The sequence below is a fragment of the Dunckerocampus dactyliophorus genome, chromosome 14, assembly GCF_027744805.1.
Source record: "Dunckerocampus dactyliophorus isolate RoL2022-P2 chromosome 14, RoL_Ddac_1.1, whole genome shotgun sequence".
Classification (NCBI taxonomy): domain Eukaryota; kingdom Metazoa; phylum Chordata; class Actinopteri; order Syngnathiformes; family Syngnathidae; genus Dunckerocampus; species Dunckerocampus dactyliophorus.
Window position 1 is genome coordinate 21,847,300 of NC_072832.1, and position 21,941 is coordinate 21,869,240.

General features: G+C 44.1%; 1 protein-coding gene across 1 annotated transcript; it reads right to left on the bottom strand.

The window, feature by feature from the left end:
• Positions 1-15,668: 15,668 nt before the first annotated feature.
• Positions 15,669-21,557, bottom strand: LOC129193586 (ribonuclease H-like). Its single transcript, XM_054797816.1, has 2 exons — positions 21,251-21,557; positions 15,669-18,213 (listed from the first exon to the last, which is right to left on the bottom strand). The coding sequence occupies exon 2, from the start codon at positions 16,612-16,614 to the stop codon at positions 15,787-15,789; it is 828 nt and encodes a 275-aa protein (XP_054653791.1). The 5' UTR covers positions 16,615-18,213; positions 21,251-21,557; the 3' UTR covers positions 15,669-15,786.
• Positions 21,558-21,941: the final 384 nt, after the last annotated feature.

The following is a 21,941-nucleotide window of genomic DNA, read 5'->3' on the forward strand; positions in this document are numbered from 1 at the left end:
TAGCTGGTCCATCTCCTGCGGCCTTCTTAAACTGGTTGAGTGTTCCTAATGATATGGCCGCCATTGGGTTTTCAGCTCATTTCGAGTGCGAATTGTCAGTTTGTCAGCAAATGCAGTGCATTCGTTTTCGCTCTGTTTTGTACTTAAGATTGACTACAGAGAAGGGGCACACCTACAATTTTGATCATGATGGTTTGAAAAAAAACCCCAAAATGATCTCACGCCGCACGGTTTGCATGTTCTCCATTTATTGCCATTTTGTAAAAAGCTCCTCTGCCGCTGGCATGCCTCAGACTCAGTCAATACTATTAGTTGTATATTTGTGGCTTGTATATAATATTGATATATATTGATCAAAAAATATATTGATAATATTGATAAATTCATTTATTTATCAATATTATCAATATTATATTTATTATAGAGTCTAAATACAGTAGAAAGAGTTGATATAGTTACAACTCAACGTAACCAGCTTTTGAATGCAACACGACGCCATCATGAACTAACTACGCAGTTGTTGGGAGTTGTTGGGTACATGGGAGTTTGACCAACCATTCTACATGTGCTTTGTGGACTTGTAAAAGGCATTTAACCATGTCCCTCGCGGTGTCCTGTGGGGGGTCCTCTGGGAGTTTGGGATTGGTGGTGCGCTACTACGTGGTGGTGCGCTACGTGGTGCGCTACTACGTGCAGGAGCCTTGCATTCATAAAAAAAATGGTCTCAAAATAATGTTGACAATATAATTTATTGGCAATAGGACAATTCTTGTCCAGCAAAAGGTTTTATCGTGACAGGTCTGGGGAGCACAAACCTGGTTTCAGCACATCTAATTCTTCTTAATCAGCTGAGTGCTGCCCCCAGCTGCTTGTCAATGCCTGACTTTTTCATGAAAAATGTCATAAATCTACAAATGTCTTTGTGTAAAGCAGTTTTTTTAGTCATACCACCAATTTCATTTCCCTTTCTAGATGCTGTCAACGTGTGTTATCCAAGGCAAACCCAAGGTGGAAGAGCTGAGGACAAAACACCATTAAAGGTAGGCTTGGGGCCATGCGCTCATCACCTTTGATATCGCCCCTTCTGATCATTGTGAATCAGAATTCACCAAGTGTTGGATTGTTCATCCAGTAATAGGGAACTGGTACCTACATTCCAAAAACATGCACGTGAGGTTAACTCTAAATTGTCCGTAGGTATGAATGTGAGTGTGAATGGTTGTTTGTTTGTATGTGCCCTGCGATTGGCTGGTGACCAGTCCAGAGTGTACCGCGCCTCTCGCCCGAACAGCATACCCGCAACCCTAGTGAGGATAAGGGGCATAGAAGATGAATGGATGTTGTGTTGGGTTCATATAAATGATCAATAAAAAATTTAATATAGTAAATACAAATCAGTTTTTGTTTATAACTTCAACTTAAACGCAATGATCATGTCATTTGTCATACTAAGTACACCAAAGGTCACAGATGCCATATGTACAGTTTGTGGGTTTTAATGTGCATCATGGTTCCACAAGGGTCAAATCCAGAAATTGCCTTTTAAACCTTTTTTTTTTTTAAATCAGGGGTTTTGCAAGTGTGGTGGATGCCTCCCTTGAAATGTTCTGGCGCAGCAAAGAGGCATTGGAAAGCTGAGCGCAACAGTATGTTGCATGGACAACTGTAGTTACGGCGACAGCCCACAAGATGGCGACAAAATCCAGGAGATTACTGGGGAAACAAGTATGTCGTTATCCCAGCCATTTTTCAGTTTCAGAGTTCATTTTAAGATGATTTTGACTGATTTTTCAAAGCACAAAGAATATTGTGTTCTATGGCTATATGAACATGGAACCAAAAGAAAGATCAGACTCGTCTTTCGTCAAAACAAAAAAGTTTGTTTCTACCTTTTTCATGAATAATCAGCAATAAAAAGAGAGAAAAACAGCTTTTTGTAAAACGATACATTTCAAGCAAAACTTTCACATTGATAAACATTTTTTGCTGATGTGTCAGCTCAAATATCTTAACTGCACCAGAACATAAACAACCCCAAAAGGGTTGTTTACATCAAAATATAACACCATGGACGTTTGTGTGAGCGTGTGCATGCGTTACAATTTCCCTTCTGCGCGCGACACTCCTCCATGCTTGCTCACTTTTTCCTTGCTGTCGGTGCATGTATACGGTACATGGAAAAGATCCATGCCGAGCTCTTATCAAATGCACTTCTGCCACCTTGTGTTAAGTCCGTGGTGTGGTTCGGACCCCAGATGCAGAGGCTGAGAGCTTGTGTGGTCGTAAAGGAACTTTTAATAACAAAAATGCAAAAAGGCAGTTCCACAAACAGAAAGCGATGGTGTCTTGGCAAAAGAAGGAACAGAAAAACAAATAAAGGCAACACCATGAAGAGCAGTACAAACTTGGGGAGTAAAGCTGGATGGCAGGGAGGCGACAGGGTCCAAAAAGGCGTAGCACGAGGATTGTGTAGTAGGAGTCCTGGGACGAGTAGCCAGCCGTAGCGAGACAATAAACCAGCGGCTGCCAGCTGCGGGTAGTCAGCTTAAATAGGTACAGACTAATAAGCTACAGGTGTGCCCAGCGTCCCCGCCTCCAGCCTGCTCAAGGTGTGACTGCAAAAAGAGAAAACAGGCCAGGAGAAGGCAGGTACCAAGGCAACACAGCACATCAACCACCAGTACTCACTGGCAACTGTGACACCTTATGGCCGTTTATATGGCTGAAAACTGCATGAAACGTGACCTGGACACATATATTTATTTAATTGATTTTGGTTTTGTAATCATCTTTTTTCCTCCTAATTTCCATGACACATTACCTTCCATTGCTCTTCACAAGGCTCCCTTGCTGCACTGCTGTGTGTGTATGCTTGCAGCCCCGCCAGCCCCCACAAACGTTAACTGAGATTGCTTCTCCAAAGGTAAGGTTGAGAAACCATCTCTAAACATCTACACTACCTACAACACCACCTGCTTGCACATACAATGCCGTCCTTTCATCCCTTCTTGACTCACTTACAGTATTTAGTCTATAAGAAATAAACAAGGCATACCCATCTTATTTGCAGTCACTGCAAGCCAGCAGAAAGTGTTTTGGCTCAACTCTCATGAATGTGGTGTAGCTTCTTACCCCCTGCATGGTGAATGTGGTTTGGTGCAGCTTGATGTATTGCTGGGCAGTTATAGGCAAACTGAGAAAAAGCGCCTCATTCAGCCTGAGCAGGTGTTTAAAGCACTTTTTAGGTGGTTTGCTGCATATGTGGTTCATTGTTGGGCAGTTTGGCCTGTGTTTATAAATGCACTCTATTCGGTCTTTAACGCGTTTTTAAGCAAAAACTGTTCGATTTTAAAACTGCAAGCTAGCAGAAGGTTCTGTCGTCTCAAATTTCAAGTATGTGATATACCTTTTCACTCCCTGCATAGTGAATTTGGTTTAGTGCTGCTAGGATGTATTGTTGCACAGTTACAGGCAAAATGAGAAAAAGTAATTCATTCGGTTTGAGCAGGTTGTTAAAGCACATTTTGTAGGTGGTTTGGTGCATATGTGGTTAATTGTTGGGCAGTTTTGGCCTATGTTCTTCAATGCACTCTATTCGGTCTTTAACGCGTTTTTAAGCTATAACTGTTTGATTTAGTCACTGTAAGCCAGCAGAAGGTGCTAAATCTCATGTGATGAATGAGATTTGGTGCTCCTAGGATGTATTGTTGGACAGGCTCATTCGGCCTGAGCAGGTGTTTAGTACTGTTTAGGTGGTTTGGTGCATATGTGGTTCATTGTGGGGCAGTTTTGCCTATGTTCATAAATGCACTCTATTCAGTCAGCAAACGTGTTTTTAAAAAATAGCCCAAAAATAGACGTTCAAATTTGGGCTGCGTTTAGCCCTTCTGTTTTGGTCCAAATTTAGCCCACAAATAGACGTTGAAAATTGGTCTGAGTTTAGTCGGTCTGTTTTGGTCCATATTTAGCCCAAAAAGAGTCGTTGAAAATTGGGCTGCGTTTTGTCCGTCTGATTTGGTCTATATTTCAGCCCCAAAGTAGACGTTGAAAATTGGGCTGCGTTTAGTCCGTCTGATTTGGTCCAAATTTAGCCCAAAAATAGACTTTCAAATTTGGACTGTGTTTAGCCTTTCTGTTTTTGTCCATATTTAGCCCAAAAATAGACTTTCAACTTTGGCTTGCATTTAGCCCGTCTGAGTTGGTCCATATTTAGCCAAAAAATAGACGTTGAAAATTGAACTGCGTTTCGTCGGTCTGATTTGGTCCATATTTAGCCCCAAAATAGACGTTGAAAATTGGGCTGCATTTAGTCCGTCTGCTTTGGTCCAAATTTAGCCCAAAAATAGACGTTCAAATTTTGGCTGCATTTAGCCCGTCTGATTTGTTCCAAATTTAGCCCAAAAAAAGACATTGAAAATTGGGCTGCGTTTAGTCCGTCTGATTTGGTCCAAATTTAGCCCACAAATAGACGTTGAAAATTGGACTGCGTTTAGTCGGTCTGTTTTGGTAAATATTCAGCCCAAAAAGAGACGTTGAAAATTGGGCTGCGTTAAGTCCGTCTGATTTGGTCCATAATTTTGCCCCAAAGTAGACGTTGAAAATTGGGCTGCGTTTAGTCCGTCTGATTTGGTCCAAATTTAGCCCAAAAATAGACTTTCAAATTTGGACTGTGTTTAGCCTTTCTGTTTTTGTCCATATTTAGCCCAAAAATAGACTTTCAACTTTGGCTTGCATTTAGCCCGTCTGAGTTGGTCCATATTTAGCCAAAAAATAGACGTTGAAAATTGAACTGCGTTTCGTCGGTCTGATTTGGTCCATATTTAGCCCCAAAATAGACGTTGAAAATTGGGCTGCATTTAGTCCGTCTGCTTTGGTCCAAATTTAGCCCAAAAATAGACGTTCAAATTTTGGCTGCATTTAGCCCGTCTGATTTGTTCCAAATTTAGCCCAAAAAAAGACATTGAAAATTGGGCTGCGTTTAGTCCGTCTGATTTGGTCCAAATTTAGCCCAAAAATAGACGTTGAAAATTGGACTGCGTTTAGTCGGTCTGTTTTGGTAAATATTCAGCCCAAAAAGAGACGTTGAAAATTGGGCTGCGTTAAGTCCGTCTGATTTGGTCCATAATTTAGCCCCAAAGTAGACGTTGAAAATTGGGCTAGGTTTAGTCCGTCTGATTTGGTCCAAATTTAGCCCAAAAATAGACTTTCAAATTTGGACTGCGTTTAGCCTTTCTGTTTTTGTCCATATTTAGCCCAATAATAGACTTTCAAATTTGGGCTGCATTTATTTAGCCTGTCTGATTTGGTCCAAATTTAGCCCAAAAAAAATGCCGTTGAAAATTTGGCTGCGATTAGTCCATCTGTTTTGGTCCATATTTAGCCCAAAAAATAGATGTTGAAAATTGGGCTGCATTTAGTCCGTCTGTTTTGGTCCAAATTTAGCCCAAAAATAGACGTTCAAATTTGGGCTGCGTTTCGCCCATCTGTTTTGGTCCAAATTTAGCCCAAAAATAGACGTTAAAATTTTGGCTGCGTTTAGTCCATCTGATTTGGTCCATATTTAGCCGAAAAATAGATGTTGAAAATTGGGCTGCGTTTAGTCCGTCTGATTTGGTCCAAATTTAGACCAAAAATAGACGTTGAAAATTGGGCTGCGTTTAGTTTGTCTGATTTGGTCCATATTTAGCCGAAAAATAGATGTTGAAAATTGGGCTGCGTTTAGTCCGTCCGATTTGGTCCAAATTTAGCCCAAAAATAGACGTTGAAAATTGGGCTGCGTTTAGTCCGTCTGATTTGGTCCATATTTAGCCCAAAAAATAGACATTGAAAATTGGGCTGCGATTAGTCCGTCTGTTTTGGTCCATATTTAGCCCAAAAAATAGACGTTGAAAATTGGGCTGCGTTTAGCCCGTCTGATTTGGTCCAAATGTAGCCCAAAAATAGACGTTGAAAATTGGGCTGCGTTTAGTCCGTCTGATTTGGTCCATATTTAGCCGAAAAATAGATGTTGAAAATTGGGCTGCGTTTAGCCCGTCTGATTTGGTCCAAATTTAGCCCCAAAAAAATGCCGTTGAAAATTGGGCTGCGATTAGTCCGTATGTTTTAGTCCATATTTAGCCCAAAAAATAGACGTTGAAAATTGGGCTGCATTTAGTCCGTCTGATTTGGTCCAAATTTAGCCCAAAAATAGACGGTGAAAATTGGACTGCTTTTAGTCGGTCTTTTTTGGCCCATATTTAGCCCAAAAAGAGACGTTGAAAATTGGGCTGTGTTTAGTCCATCTGATTTGGTCCATATTTAGCCCCAAAATAGATGTTGAAAATTGGGCTGCATTTAGTCCGTCTGATTTGGTCCAAATTTAGCCCAAAAATAGACGTTCAAATTTTGGCTGCATTCAGCCCGTCTGATTTGGTCCAAATTTAGCCCAAAAAAATGCCATTAAAAATTGGGCTGTGTTTAGTCCGTCTGTTTTGGTCCATATTTAGGCCAAAAAATAGACGTTGAAAATTGGGCTGCGTTGAGTCCGTCTGATTTGGTCCAAATTTAGCCCAGAAATAGACGTTAAAATTTTGGCTGCGTTTAGTCCATCTGATTTGGTCCAAATTTAGCCCAAAAATAGACGTTGAAAATTGGGCTGCGTTTAGCCCGTCTGAGTTGGTCCAAATTTAGCCCAAAAATAGACATTGAAAATTGGACTGCGTTTAGTCGGTCTGTTTTGGTCCATATTCAGCCCAAAAAGAGACGTTGAAAATTGTGCTGCGTTAAGTCCGTCTGATTTGGTCCATATTTAGCCCCAAAGTAGACGTTGAAAATTGGCTGCGTTTAGTCCGTCTGATTTGGTCCAAATTTAGCCCAAAAATAGACATTGAAAATTGGGCTGCGTTTAGTCCGTCTGTTTTGGTCCATATTTAGCCAAAAAATAGACTTTCAAATTTGGGCTGCATTTAGTCCGTACATCTGATCTGGACCAAACTGATCTTTTTCGGACTGCATATAATCCAGTTTGGTTTTGGTGTACCACAACACTTCTTCCTGTTTAATTTTGACCTACCTTCCTCATTCATGAACACTTCCTCTACCATTATTGTAACAAACTCAATAAGACCAGACTCTCTAATGGGTATAATGTAGCAATGTATGAAATGGAGGATGTTGCACTTTTTTGGTTCTTAAATAAAATGAATGAGCCAAGGTCAAAATGTCTGAGGTTGGAAAACTTCGGAGCGGGGCAGGTTATGACATCAGATTAAAACCATTCTCCCACAGCCCCCAATCCACAGTGAACCAGATAGTGGATTGATTAATGATACACTTAATATCTGCAAATGATCTACCCATCTATCCATCTTCTATGCTGCTTAGGGTTGCTGCTATGCTGGAGCCTATCCCAGCTGACTTCGGGCGAGAGGCAGGGTACGCCTGGACTGGAGCCAACCAATCGCAGGGCACATATAAACAACCATTCACACTCACATGCAATGATTTATATATTTAGTTATTTTACCTGTTGTCCCCAAACCTATTTTTTGAGGCAGGTGGACTGTTCGGGTTTAGAGGACGTTTTGCCTTTCATCCAAGCAGGCTTCATGGGTTCATGCTCAAAGCCTAGGTGGGACACACACCAGTCAGACTCAATAGGACAGCTCTAGTCCAATTCATGCTCAAAGACTAGGTGGGACACATCAGTTGAATGCGATTGAATGCACTGAGCATACAATGACCTGGATGAATGAGAATATTGAGAGGCCTATTTTTTAGGCTTCTGCCCAAAAATGACATGCACAAATTAAACAGGTAACTTTGTAAATATAAACTCATGTGATCAATCTTGATATATAAAATATTTGAAAAAAAATCCCTTTTAACTATTCTCCTGGAAAATAGGCTGATCAAGCCTAAACACTCAAGAAAGTCGTGTAATCGCCTTCTAACAATACATGTGCAAAGTTTTATGCTGCTAAAATAAAGCAGAGCAAAACTACAGCGTAAAGGCGTTCCATGGCACATTTAATTTTTTTCGGTTCCAATTTATTATTATTATAATTTCATTTCAATTAAACTTCACCGGGGCTCTAAAAATAAACTGCTTTTGATTTTAAAAATTGCGACGAACTGCCTGTGCACGGCGCCCTGCTGCGTCATAACAGCCAGCTGTTCAGCAGTTGCTCACTCCGGCTCAGAATGGCCGATTCCGGTGATTGACACCTGGAACCGTCAGGACCAATAGAATCAAACCTAGGTCATCATTTTGAGGTCAGAGAAGCCATCAGCGAATCAAAGGATGTACAACCCACGTGATGACGATCGACAGCGTCTTACGTTCTCGGCTGCGCATGCGTCACTCAAATCCAACTTGCTGGAGACATATTGGACTGATTGAAGAACGGGTACTTTATTTGTCAGGATCAGGAAGCACGGCTCGCGTGTCCCCCTCAGGAAGTGGCAGAAGCCGGATCAGTTGGTACTGACCTCGACCATCGCCAAAAAGGCCTATTGTAGCACGCTGGAAAAGGCACTTGAAACAAGGTATACAACAACACGCAAACAAGGCAAAGAAAATGAAGAAAACCATAACCGCAATAATAATTCCAGAAGCCAATTTTTGCCATTTACCAAAGAAGCTCGTCAACCATATTTAGCCCAAAAATAGACTGGTGTCCACTCCCACATGCGATTTCATTCGCACGTTAAGTGCTTTGAGACCATCGATGGCATGGGTCAGTCGGCCACCGGGTGCAGTATTATTAGGAATAAGTGTGCAACATTCAGTGCCAATCATTGCACAAACTATGTTTTTCAGCCAATAAGATGTCTAGGGCAATACGATTCTGGAAGGCCATGAGAGATATGCCTCGTAATTGGTCACTCACCGCTCTGAAGGCTTCCTCGGTCTGATTGGATAAACGCTGTAAGTTGTAATGAATGTAATTAATGCGATCAACATTTTTATTAACTGTAACCCACGGTAAGATAGACTCAAATCCAGCAGCGACTTGATTAGTCAATTTATATTCGTCAGGAACACCACGAGGCACTCCAATGGCGTCAATGTATGTCGGATTAGGAGCTTCCAACCAAGGAGAAAATGTATCACGTTTGGAACGGTGGGACGAGGTGGTCATGAGGTGCGATCCCACAGAGGTTGCACTATGAATCAAATGATCAATGTCCAAAGGCAAAATAGCCATAGGCAGTATAAATGAAACCAGGGCACAAAGGCCAGTCATGTTGTTAGTGGGCAACCTATGTCGTGTCAGGGCTGTATGGTGGAGCATCTCACTCGCATAAGGAAGCACTCGTGCGAGTACGTTTTTCAACCCTTTCATTCACATTTTGCTCCTGAAATAAGTCCATACAAAGTGAATCAAACAAGAGTCATATTTTCGCGCATCTGTATATAAATCTAAAAATGTCACTTCCTGTTGTACGGAAAGGACGCTCACGGAAAAGCTCCGTCCACTATTACCGGAGTTTTAAACTTTTGCGACCTTGGTGAATACAGTTCGTGATCACAACTTGTGATTACAACTCTGCAAGTGAGTGCTGAGACTTCTGCCTCAATTCGGACCCGCGAGTGGACTAAACTCACCAAAAGAGACAATCAGGTGGAGCCGACAGCCGTTACAAGCAAGCTATCATGCTAGCCGCGGTTTGAAGCCTGATTTTAATAACAGGATAACATTTGGAGTTTTCCTGTGCAGCTTTTTCGGCCCACGAGGACTGGTGGGACTTTGGTGAGATACTGGTGAGAGATAAACTCGCCGTTATAACGAAGATTAATCACCGAAGGCATTGCACTGCAAGCCAACGGCTAACTGACGGCGTTACCAAGCAACAGTAACAATGTCAAAGGCTTGAGGGAGAAGAAGCGCAACAAGCGGTGGCTCTAGCAGTTCTGGTCGAAGTACTCCAGATTCAGTCATATATACGGAAGATGTTGAACAGATTCCTGAGACAACTGGAGGTGCTCACCTATTACCACAACCGCCGCCGAGACCCTACAAGGATGACACAGTTAACCAGTTGACACACCTGAGTGGAAATATAGACAAAGCAACAGCGACAGCCTTGCAGAAGGTTAAACACCGCGCAAACAAGCAAGAAAGAAGTTCAATGGAAAAGAGTGAGTATACCATGGCGAAAACCATGGAGGATTATGGAAAACAGATGCAGCAACTTGTGGAGAATTCCAACTCCCTGCAAAAACTAACTTACAGTCTGCTAGAGACTACCAACGCCATACAAAGAGAAATGCAAGGTATGAAAGAGCAAGTTCAAGTTCAGAGAGAAGCATTTCAAAATGAAATGGGGATATTAAGGAAGGAAATGCAAGGTCTGAGAGTGGAGAATAAAAAATTACAGGAAAGTTATGATGCACTGGGAGCCACTCTCAAAAATGAATGTGAAGAAAAGGATAAAATCATTGAGAAGCTGAAAAACACCACAGATGACATGGATCAGAACACGCGAATGAATGACGTGGTCGTGACGGGACTTCGAATCAAACCAAGGTCCTATGCCAGAGCAGTGGCGAATACTGAAGAACCAGACGAAATGGATGTCGCCTCAACAGAGCAACAAGTTGTTGATTTCTTGCAATCAAAGAATGTAGATGTAGACATACACATATTGATACTTGCATCCCATTGTATGGTAGGAACCGTACTACACCCGTCATCATCGTCAAATTCACTAATAGGAAATACAAGGTTGCGCTGCTGAAACAGGGAAAGAAGCTGAAAGGATGTCTACATGAATGACCACCTGACCAAGCGCAACGCTGAGATTGCGAAGAAAGCACGTGATCTGAGGAAGCAAGGAAAGATTCATGGAACATGGAGTGCAAACTGCAAAAATCTTCATCAAAGCAAATGGAGGACCAGAGGCCAAAGTTCTTGCTGTCAAAGACATCAAGGACCTAGAAAGATATTGAGGTCTCCCAACATGGAGGAAAACAGCTTTAATATGCTACAAGAAGATCTACAATTGGACACTTTTCACTTTACAGATCACAAACAATTGGATATGGAAAAAGACATTGATCCAGACTCAAATTTTTTCTCTCACATTACAAACGACTGCCGTTATTATACGGAGGAGCAATACAACAACAGTTTCAGCAACGACGACAAGTTATCCATCATACACATAAACAGCAGAAGCTTGAATGCAAACTTTACTAATATTAAACAATATTTGAATCAGTTCAAAGAACCTTTCAAAGTTATAGCAATCTCAGAAACTTGAATTAATGCTAACAAAGGAATGGACTTCGAGCTGGAAGGATATGAAATGATGTGTGCAAACAGGAACAATTCAAATGGAGGAGGTGTGGCCATATACATGGACAAACATCTGAACTACAAAATGGTAAAGAATATGTCATTTGTCATTGATAACATTTTAGAATGTATAACAATTGAAATCTGCAAAGAAAAAAGCAAAAATGTGTTAAGTTGTGTGTACAGAACTCCAAAGTCAAAGATTGGAATGTTTGAGGATTGGATTAAGACAACGTTTACAGACATAGGTCAAAAAACTATTTTCATATGTGGAGACTTCAATATTGACCTCTTGAACTCACACAAGTGCAAGGAAATAGACGACTTCACAGATACAATGTATAGTTTGAGTTTATATCCTAAAATCATTAGACCAAGTAGAATAACAGACCACTGTGCCACCCTCATCGATAATATATTCACCAATGACTTTGATAACACCATCACTGGCCTGCTAATTAGTGACATCAGTGATCATCTTCCAGTGTTCACAATCTACAATGAACATTATAAGAAAAAACAGGTGGAGGCAAAAAAGACTTTTCAAAGATTGCGTACAGAGGACAGCATCCGTGCCTTCAAGATAGGACTAGAAGAACAAAGTTGGGAGAGTGTCTACAGTGCAATAGATGTGGACGAGGCATATGACAGCTTCCTTGGTACTTATATGGAGCTCTACGATAAGAACTGTCCCTGGCAAGAAAAGCCCAAGAAGCAAAAGAAAAACCAGCAGCCATGGATGACAAAAGGACTAAAAAACGCCTGTTTTTATTTATCATCCAACAAACTAAAGAAGCAGAACAAAAGTATAAGACTTACAAAAACAAGTTGACAACTATCTTGAGAGTGTGTAAGAGGGAATATTATAGTCATGTACTAAATAAGAACAAAAAATAACATGAGAGCAACTTGGGGCATCTTAAATGGTATTATAAAGAACAACTTTAAGAAAGCAGACTATCCTCCCTATTTCATGGTTGGAAACACTTACAGGAATGACATGAATGTGGTAGCTGAAATGTTTAATGAATATTTTGTAAATATTGGACAAAAACTGGAAGAAGAAATTCCAAAACAAGACACAATTGATGAAGGGAATGATATCATTGATAGGAATCAATTCTATGTTTCTCACTGCTGTAACCAAAAAGGAGATCACTGACATTGTTAACCATTTTAAGGCAAAAACATCAACTGATTGTCATGGAATCGAAATGGAAACAATTAAAAGGGTCATCAATGGGATCGCAGACCCGTTACCATATATTAGTAACTTATCATTTCAGACTGGAATATTTCCAAGCAAAATGAAAACAGCCAAGGTGGTTCAAATTTTCAAAAAAGGAGACAAACACCAATTTACAAATTATCGACCAGTTTCCTTGTTACCACAATTCTCGAAAATTGTGGAGAAGCTATTTAATAATAGGTTGGACAAATTTATTAATAAGAATGAATTATTGACAAGCAGTCAATATGGTTACAGAGCCAACATTTCAACTTCTATGGCACTGATGGAAATCACGGAGGAAATCACTAGACAACAGAAGATGCGAAGCAGCAGTATTCATGGATCTGACAAAAGCTTTCGATACAATTAATCACACTATTTTAATTTCAAAATTAGAAAGGTACGGAATTAGAGGTTCAGTCTTAAATTGGGTTAAAAGCTATCTAGCAAAGAGGAAACAATTTGTAAAGCTAGGAGAATATACATCTGGGAGTTTACATACCACGTGTGGAGTACCCCAGGGGTCCATACTGGGACCAAAACTGTTTAACTTGTACATTAACGACATTTGTAAAGTAACAAACAACTTAAAATTGGTTGAAAAAGTGGAAGAATATAAATTCCTTGGGGTTGTAATAGATGAAAAAATGAGTTGGAAATCTCATATTAAATTATACAGCAAAAGGTGGCGAGAAATATCTCTATATTGAATAAAGCAAAATATGTTCTTGACCAAAAATCACTCCACACTCTGTACTGTTCCCTAGTATTACCATATCTAATGTATTGTGTGGAGATACAGTATGGGGAAATAATTACAAAAGCAATCTTCACTCACTCACTGTACTGCAAAAAAGATCAGTGAGGATAATTCATAATGCCAAGTATAGAGAACATACAAACCCTTTATTTTTAGAATCACAGATATTAAAATTCGCAGATTTAGTACACTTTCAAACCGCTAGAATAATGTATAAAGTTAACAATTCGTTACCCAAAAACCTAATAAAGTATTTCTCAATCAGAGAGGAGAAATATGATCTTAGAGGAAAATTAAACCTAAAACATTTATATGCGAGAACAACGCTGAAAACCCACAGCATTTCCGTGTGTGGAATTAAATTATGGAACGGATTGAGTAAAGAACTCAAACAATGTACAGAGATGAGGAAATTCAAAAAACAATACAAGCAGTTGATGTTTGCTAAATACAAGGCAGAAGAGTCTTGATCATCACAATGATGTTCTGTCAGGTTTGTTATTTATTTTATTTTTTTTAATTTTATTTTATTTTTTATTTTTTATTTATTTTTTTATTTTTTTTATAATTTTCTTTGTTGTGTTTAAAAAAAAAAGAAAAAAGCTTTGTTCTTTTTTATTTATTTATTTAGTATTATCATTATTATTATTATTATTAATGTATGTGTATGTATATATATTTATATATATACAGTATATATATATAATTTTTTTTTTCTTCTTTCTTTTTTTGGGGGGGAGGGCTAGCTTACCGTTATCTATTATGTGTTATCCTGACTATCACTGAAAACATGACATGGAATGCAGGAAGTGAACAACATGTACTGTACAAGATGTAGATTGAAAGGGGGGTAGGATTAAATAAGCTTTGCTTCTTCCTACTCCTTTTGGACATGTGGAACTGTGAAAGAATGATTCATGAGATGTATTCCATTGTAACCTTCATGTTCAAATAAACTAAACCAAACCAAACCAAACCAATCTGTGACACCGGACCCACCACACCACCACCAGACATCCGCACGAATAACCGGCTTAAAGTAGCCGTCCACCTGAGTGGTATTTAGACACCAAGATGCATTGACGCCAGGCTGCACAAACAGGTTTCCTGTGGAGACATTAAAGCAAGTAAAATTATTGGATGCCACCAAGCTATTGAAAATAGGCCTGCCGCACATTTCAGAGATGACTGGATGAACGAGGTCAAATTGGGTACACTTTGGGGAACCTGCCGAACTGGTGCTGGTCGAGGAGGCGGTGGAAGTGTTCATCAACTGAATGACACACTGCTCAGTGATCACAGTGGGGACATCACGCAACAATGGTCTGGCACCCATGCATGCCAAACAATCTCCGGTCTTGGTTCCTCCCGCCTGCTCGGCCAACAGCAGCCAGTTGTTGAACTGTCCCGATATTCCTGTGGACAGTACAAAGGATACATCCAATGGGTTATCCCCACTGACGACCCTAAGGTCCTAGTTCCGGTTTGCCGGCGCCTGGGAGCGAGCACTACTGCCCTCAAAACAAATACGCACTGGGAAGCAATCAGGATTGGACATATACGGATACAACGTAAAATTGTAGCACCCCAAACCCGGGGGCTTGTACTGGAGTGTAAGGGTGTACTGTTGTACAGAGAGTGTGAGATTCTTGCGCACTTCCTTGAGCGATGTTTTGGTCCAGAAGGACCACCTGTAACCACTTGTCTCTGCCACCACTTGATCCCACCCGTGTGTGCATTTCCCATTGGTGTTGTGTCCCTGCATTAGATACCATGCCCATGGCCATCCCGACGCCGCCACCTGCCCCAAGTTGTAAGAATTGCGTTGAACACCCTTATTTTTTGCAGCTGAAACGTGCTCGGAACCGGATAGGTCGAACACAGAGTAACCGCCAACTGCAAATGACCAGTAGTATGGGTGATGTTAAGATCAGTACATGTTGAGGGTGTGGACCGCTTCGAGCGGCGGCCCGCAACGTTAGCATGAGGTGACACCAGCACAGTGGGAGTAGTCAGAGTTGTTGTTGTATCCCCACTAGGGGTCCAGTGGTAAGCTGTGAGGAACAAAACAATCAGCAAGGGAACCAAAATACACATTGCAATCTGAGCAAAGCAAAGCACGCGGTTATATGTATATTGTCTAAGTAGGCGAGCACGTTTGTATTTATCTTGTATATGGTCATCAGTGTCAGTATAGGTGTGTGTGTTGTCATCAACCAGGTGTTTGTCGGCTTCAGTTGGAGGAGGCGGGGGCAGCACTCCCAGAACTCGGGCCAGCACCGACATCGCCACTACCCACCCCCCCCACCCCCCCACCCCCCCCCCCCCCCCCCCCCCCCACCCCCCCACGGGCTGCTTCCGGCGCAGCCCGAGGCGACGCAGAAGATGGGACATCAGGAGCAGGACGGATCATACAGTAGTGAAACCACTTGTTGCCCTTGCCCTCGAGCTGGACCGCACGGTCAGTCCTGGCGATGACCGTGAATGGACCAGTCCAGCGAGGGTCAGACCACTTACGAGACTGACCGACCGACAATGAGACCATCAGAAGTCCTCCGGGCACCATGAGAGAGCCAGAAGGAGCGTTCCTCCGGAGACGCCGAGGCCTGATGAGCCCGCAGCAACTCGAGAGACAAAGGAGGGGCCAGAGGAGGGGCGGATGCAACAGAAGCCAGAAAGATGGACACAGAAGAGGAGGACAGGTAACCAGCTGCCGCCTTGGCGGCCAAGTCAGCAGCCGCGTTTCCACGTGCCTGGAGGGTTTCAGCTTTGGAGTGGCCAGCAGTCTTAACGATTGCCACGCGAGAGGGGAGAAGCAAGGCCTCCGCCAGCTGTTCCACAATCTCACGGTGTGCAATCGGTTGACCACGAGCCGTCATGTAGCCACAACGGCGCCACTCCGGAAGATCACAACATGCCGCGCTAACAGCATAAGCAGAGTCAGAAAAGACAGTGGCCGCCGCTCCTGACGCATGACAAAGAGCCAACACCAGAGCACGCAGTTCAGCAGCCTGAGCAGAAGGAGTAGAAAACGCAGTGTCAGTACACACAGTGTGGAAGGTGTTAGCCACAGGGTCAAACTGGACAACTGCGGAAGCTGCATGGAGGTCACCAGAGGGCGACCGGAAACAACAGCCGTCCGTAAAAAGTACCAGTCCGTCACTCAACGGTTTGGTTTGTAAGTCTGGGCGCACTTTGGAATCAAATGAAACCTGCAGGGCGCACTCATGAGGAGTGCCGGAAGCTGAGATCGAATCGGCCATATTAACGCCAGAATGTATGAACTGAATGTTTGGGGCCTGCAGGGTGCGCAACAGATGGGACTGGCGGAGGGCTGTCATTGTAAAAGAGGCAGACGCGACAAAAGACACAACAGAATGAGGTGAGAAAATGACCAAAGGCTGATCTCGAACCAGGTGAGCCGTCTTGAGGACCAGAGCAGCAACCCCCCGCCGCGTAGCGTGTACACAACGGTTGCCAACACTCAGTGGGGTCAAGAGGGACACTGGCGTACATCAGGACTCTACGGTGCCCATTGGCACGCTGGAAGAGGACACCATTCGCGACTGTGTCCGTTTACAGACACGTCCAGATGAAACTGGCTGGTAGGATCTGGAACAGCCAGGGCGGAGGCCGTCGCTAAGGATTGGACCAGGGACATAAAAGCCTGCGAGGATTCCATGTCCCAATCCAGAAGCGCGTTAGAATGGCGCGAACCCTTCGCACGGACGAGAGCACGTAACGGAGCGGTGGACTCGGCGTAACACGGAATGTAGTGTCTGCTGTAGCCACACAGCCCTAGAAACGAAAGCATCCCCCCCACTGTGGAGGGCTTCGGATGCCTCAAGATTGCCGTCCTATGGGCTGTGGACATGGCGTAACCGGACGCAGAGAGAACGCGGCCCAAGAAAGTGACAGTACAACGACAACACTGCAGTTTCTCGCGCGACACCTTGAACCCGAGTTTATGCAACACCGTCAACAGGTTTGAGTAGCCAATAGGCAGACGTCAGCTGAATCACAGGCAAGTAGAACGTCATCCACGTACTGGACCAACAGGCACCCCTCCGGGAGCTGTAGGCCGGACAAGGCCTGACGCAGGTGGTGGTTGAACAAACCGGGGCTGTTTCTAAAGCCCTGTGGCATGCGCGTGTACTGATAATGCTGGCCATGATATGTAAAAGCAAAATACTTTCGTGAATCTGGATGGAGCGGGAGACAGAAAAATGCATTTGCCAGGTCAATCACAGAGAACCACTGGAATGAGGGAGACAGGGAGGAGAGGATCCTGTGAGGGTCAGGTACCGGAAGCACCGGCGTCAGAGTGACATCGTTAACAGCACGTAAGTCGTGCACCATACGGTAGCTTTCGCCGTCGGCTTTCAAAACAGGGCGGAGGGGTGTGGACCACTCCGAGTCCGAGTGTTCCAACACCCCTGCTTCCCACAGACCCACCAAGGTCTGTGCCATTCCCTCGTCTGCCTCAGGTGGCCACCTATATTGAGGTCAGAACACCATGGGATTCTCTTGCACCTCAAGTGTAATAAGAGTGACAGATGAACAGAAGTCCACGTCAAAGGGACCCGTTGACCACACCCCCTCAGGGATGCTGTCAAGCATAAGTGCCGACAAATCATGATCAGTGAGCTCTTTGTGCATGTGTCGGTCAATCAGCTGATGTTGGACCAACGAGGGGTCTTTGAACTGGCCAAATATCCGATACGCTGACTCAGACGGAGAAAAGTGCACTTGTGGGAGATCAGGGGACGGCGTCCAGTCAGTTGCGGCTAACAACCGTTTGACCATGGGACCTAAGGCCCTCTGTTCGTGACCAGGTGCCACGGCCAAAGAGATGTGAGGTACTGACGCTGGACCTCCATGGAACCAAGCCTGTTCCAACGCTTCTACAAAGTAGACGGAAGACGCCACCCCCTCAGGTCCTGCAAAGATACAAGAAGAGTTTAGCACCCAAACAGTGTTTTCGATTTCCTCAAACTCTTCACGATATGTCAAATCTTGTTCTGTGTCCCCATTGTATAAAACAATGTGCAATGTGGTGATGTGACAGTAGGCTGGTAGACAGCCCGGGAAAGGATTCAAAGGCTTCCACATCTCATAAGCTGTCAGCACACTGTCCGGAGCGGATGTCGGCTGGAGGACACACCAGTAGATGTCAACAGTTGTTGTAGCTGGTAGTTCTTTCAACAGATATTAGCCACCTCGAGGGCTGCCGTTGCAGTCCAACGTTACACCATTTGGTAACGTGAGTGTGAGTCCCTTGTCAGTACACATGATGGTGGCGTTTGCAGCACTGAGAATGTCTCTTCCGATCAAACACACAGGCGCATCCGTGGCATGGATGTAAGCGTGTGTAAAATGTGTCCCAGCAAAATCGGTTGGTAGGTCAACAGTGAATGGCAGCAGACGTCGTTTCCCCGAGAAGCCAACCAGCGGTACGCAGCATGACGTAATCTGGTGCGGTGACAGTGGAACATTGATGACAGAATGTGTCGCCCCCCGTATCTACAAGTCCTTTGATTGTCTTATTGTCCACTGTGAACAAGAGCATGGGGTCTGCTGTTTCCCTGCTCTTGGGGCCTCCCGGGCCTCCCTCGGCCTGATAGTAGTTGAGGTCATCACCCTGGTCGACATAGTATTGACCAGCAGGTGGGGTCTGCTGCATGGGCGGGCGTTGAGCAAATGGATGGCCACGCCCCCTGGCGGGTGCCATCGCCTGTTGTTGGGGTGGGCCCTGTTGTGATGGCGGGCCCCACCCTTGCTGCTGCTGTGGACCTTGCATGTAGCGGCGTTGTGGGCAGCTCCGATCCCAGTGATCCATGGCGCCGCACACGAAACAGCCACTGAAGCCCTGCGACATGTTACCTCTTCCTCTTCTCCTACCAGCTGTACCAGTACCACCCCGCCCCGCCACATCACACTAGCGGGTTTTGCTTCCTTCTTTTGTACAGTGCTTTTTGCACGTGCTTCAGCCAACTGTAATTTCAGTAACTGTACAGCCAATTCAGTATTTGTTTTGGTCGTTGCACTTTCGTCCTCCCGGTGTCTGCGCATGTGATGGAATAATGTGGACTTGAAGTCCGCCTCAGGTGAGGACAGCAAATTTGGGACATCGTTGAGCTTGTCCGACACAGGTGCAGGTATGCCAGAACGAATAGCAGTTTTAAACAACGCTATCATGGGAGCACTGTTCAAATGATTACACCCAGTGGCAGTGGTCCAGTCACGCATACAGTTAGAATAATATGTGGTTGGATCCACCTCGCCACTTCATGCAAAGACAGTGGGGACAGTCCGCTGTTCATGTGGAAACTCCTCCCTCAAGGCAGTAAATAGAGGACGAGCGAATGGCCCAAACGGCTCATGTACTGAAGTATTTAACATTCCAGCTCGTTGTAGCAAATTGCAAAATTGTGAGGGTATCATGGCAGCAGACAACAAACAGCGAATGTCCCCCCAAGCCAAACTGAGACCTGCAGTTGCCTGTAACACAGCATCAATCCACGCGTCTGCACCGCCACTTATAGGTGGTATTTTTTTACTGAGACCGTCTATGTCTGTGATGGAAAAAGGTGTATATTCGGTATGGTTGCTGCCACTATCAACACGTAATGGCATGGTAGTTTTTAGGCGAGTCCCCCCGCTCCCATCAACATATGGTGAGGGGGTGGAAGGAAGAAGAACGGGTGCCGCCTTTTGCAGGGCACCGTCGTCATCTTCCGACTCGGATATGGATTTGTATACGACTCCTGCATCATCGCATTTGGGTTTAACAGATGTGGGGGCTGCTGTACGTCGCCTGGTACGTTGGGTATTTGGCAAAATGTTAGAATTGTCAATCCGTTTCGCTATTCGCGATTGTGGCGGCGGGTTGTTCCCCGCATCCCCCTGTGCTAGTCTGACTTGTGATATGTTCCATTCAGCCTCTGTGCGAGGTACAGTGGAAGGGTCACCAACCGGTGGCGCGGTTTCCACGGGGTGACATTGTCTAGCTTGTTGCAATGTGGGGATCGGAGTGACTGCGTCATCTCCGTCTAAGTCCAATTCGCCTTGAAATCTGAGAGTGGGATAAATACCACTCTATGAACATACGGCGGCGGCGTGGTTGGAGGCGCCGACTTCTTTTTGCCTGATGTAATTTTAGCCATATAGGGGGGCGGCCAAAGCCAAACTGGCCATCCACATTAAATGTATCATTCGCCGTAGTTCATCCAACTCTTTTAATTCCTGTTTCAGCTTGCCTCTCTTCAACACACTCGCCTGTTTGATATCTACTTCTAATCTCGACATTTCTTTCACTATGTCAACTTCCCTTTTCCTTATCTTTCCCTGCACTTCCACTATATTTCTACAATGCTCACCGCCACATTCTGTCCAAATTTTCTGCATAACTTTCTTGTCCTTGTCTTTATCCTTCTCATCACGACCACTCGACACTTGTCTTTCCACCATATAAAACAACTCACCACCAACCATACTCGGGGCACCCCCACACAACTCCCATTCCTCACACTCGCGTTCAAACTCGCCTTCCATACCGTCACACTCACACACCACCAAAAGTTACAAAATATCAAACACGATAGAATCAAAAGACGATATATATAGCAAAGTAGACAAAGCGTTCCCCTCACTGCGATAGTGTACTGCCCTTTGTCTATGTAAGCATCCAAGTAAAGCGTTTCCCTCACCGCCAATCGATGTACTGTCCTTTACTGGACCCAGTTGAAGCGTTACATTTACGGCCCTTCAACCAGTAGAGTCCCAGACTCTTAAGAGGCCTCTACTGTGTGGTCCCTGACCACTGACGTCAAACACACTTTACAACAATATATGTAAATACACACTAAAAACACAGCCAAAATATAACACAAACCACAAGTTGACAATACAGTCGTCCTTCCACCCAATTTGATATGGTCAATTGCAGAAATTCGTATTAACAGGTTTTCTGCTTACCTTTTTGTTGTGACGCGCGTCAAGTGGAAGACAGACGTATAGTCGACCCAGGTAGTAGAAAACAGCGACCACACCAACTCCCCCTCCAACCCCGTTGGGCGCCAAATTGTTGGGATTGTGGCCTCCTGTGACTTCAGGCCAACAATTCCCGTGAGTGTCGAATTGGAGGAAAGGAGACTAGATTACTACCATATAATCAAATGTCAATATTTATTCTTGACAAACAAACCTAATACAATTGGAGCTCCGGGTCTAGCGTCTTTCCCTATAGGCCTACACAGAGGTTGGTCTTAATACAGAGTCAGACAGGAAGAGCAGCTAACTATCCCTGCCCGGTCCTTATACATTATTAGATGCAAATGTAGGTTGATCCTCAGCCAATGGGAGAAGACAGCGCCTGTTACTGTAGGTGTTGGAGAGCCAATCAGATGCCGCTGAAGGTGTGGTGTTGTAGTCCCCGAGGACCAATTAGATGTCTCTGGAGGTGTGGTGTTGTAGTCCCTGAGGACCAATCAGCAAAGTGGGGTGGCACCCGCCGATGTGAGAAGTGGGCCTTTGTTGGTTGTGAAGGTCAACCAGCTGCTGTAAGCAGGATGTTGCTGTGGTTTGAGTACTCCCTCCTTGAGCTGTGTATCAGTTGTGAGGTATGTGTGGATGAGATAACGAGCGCAGGCCATGAGAGCACTATGTG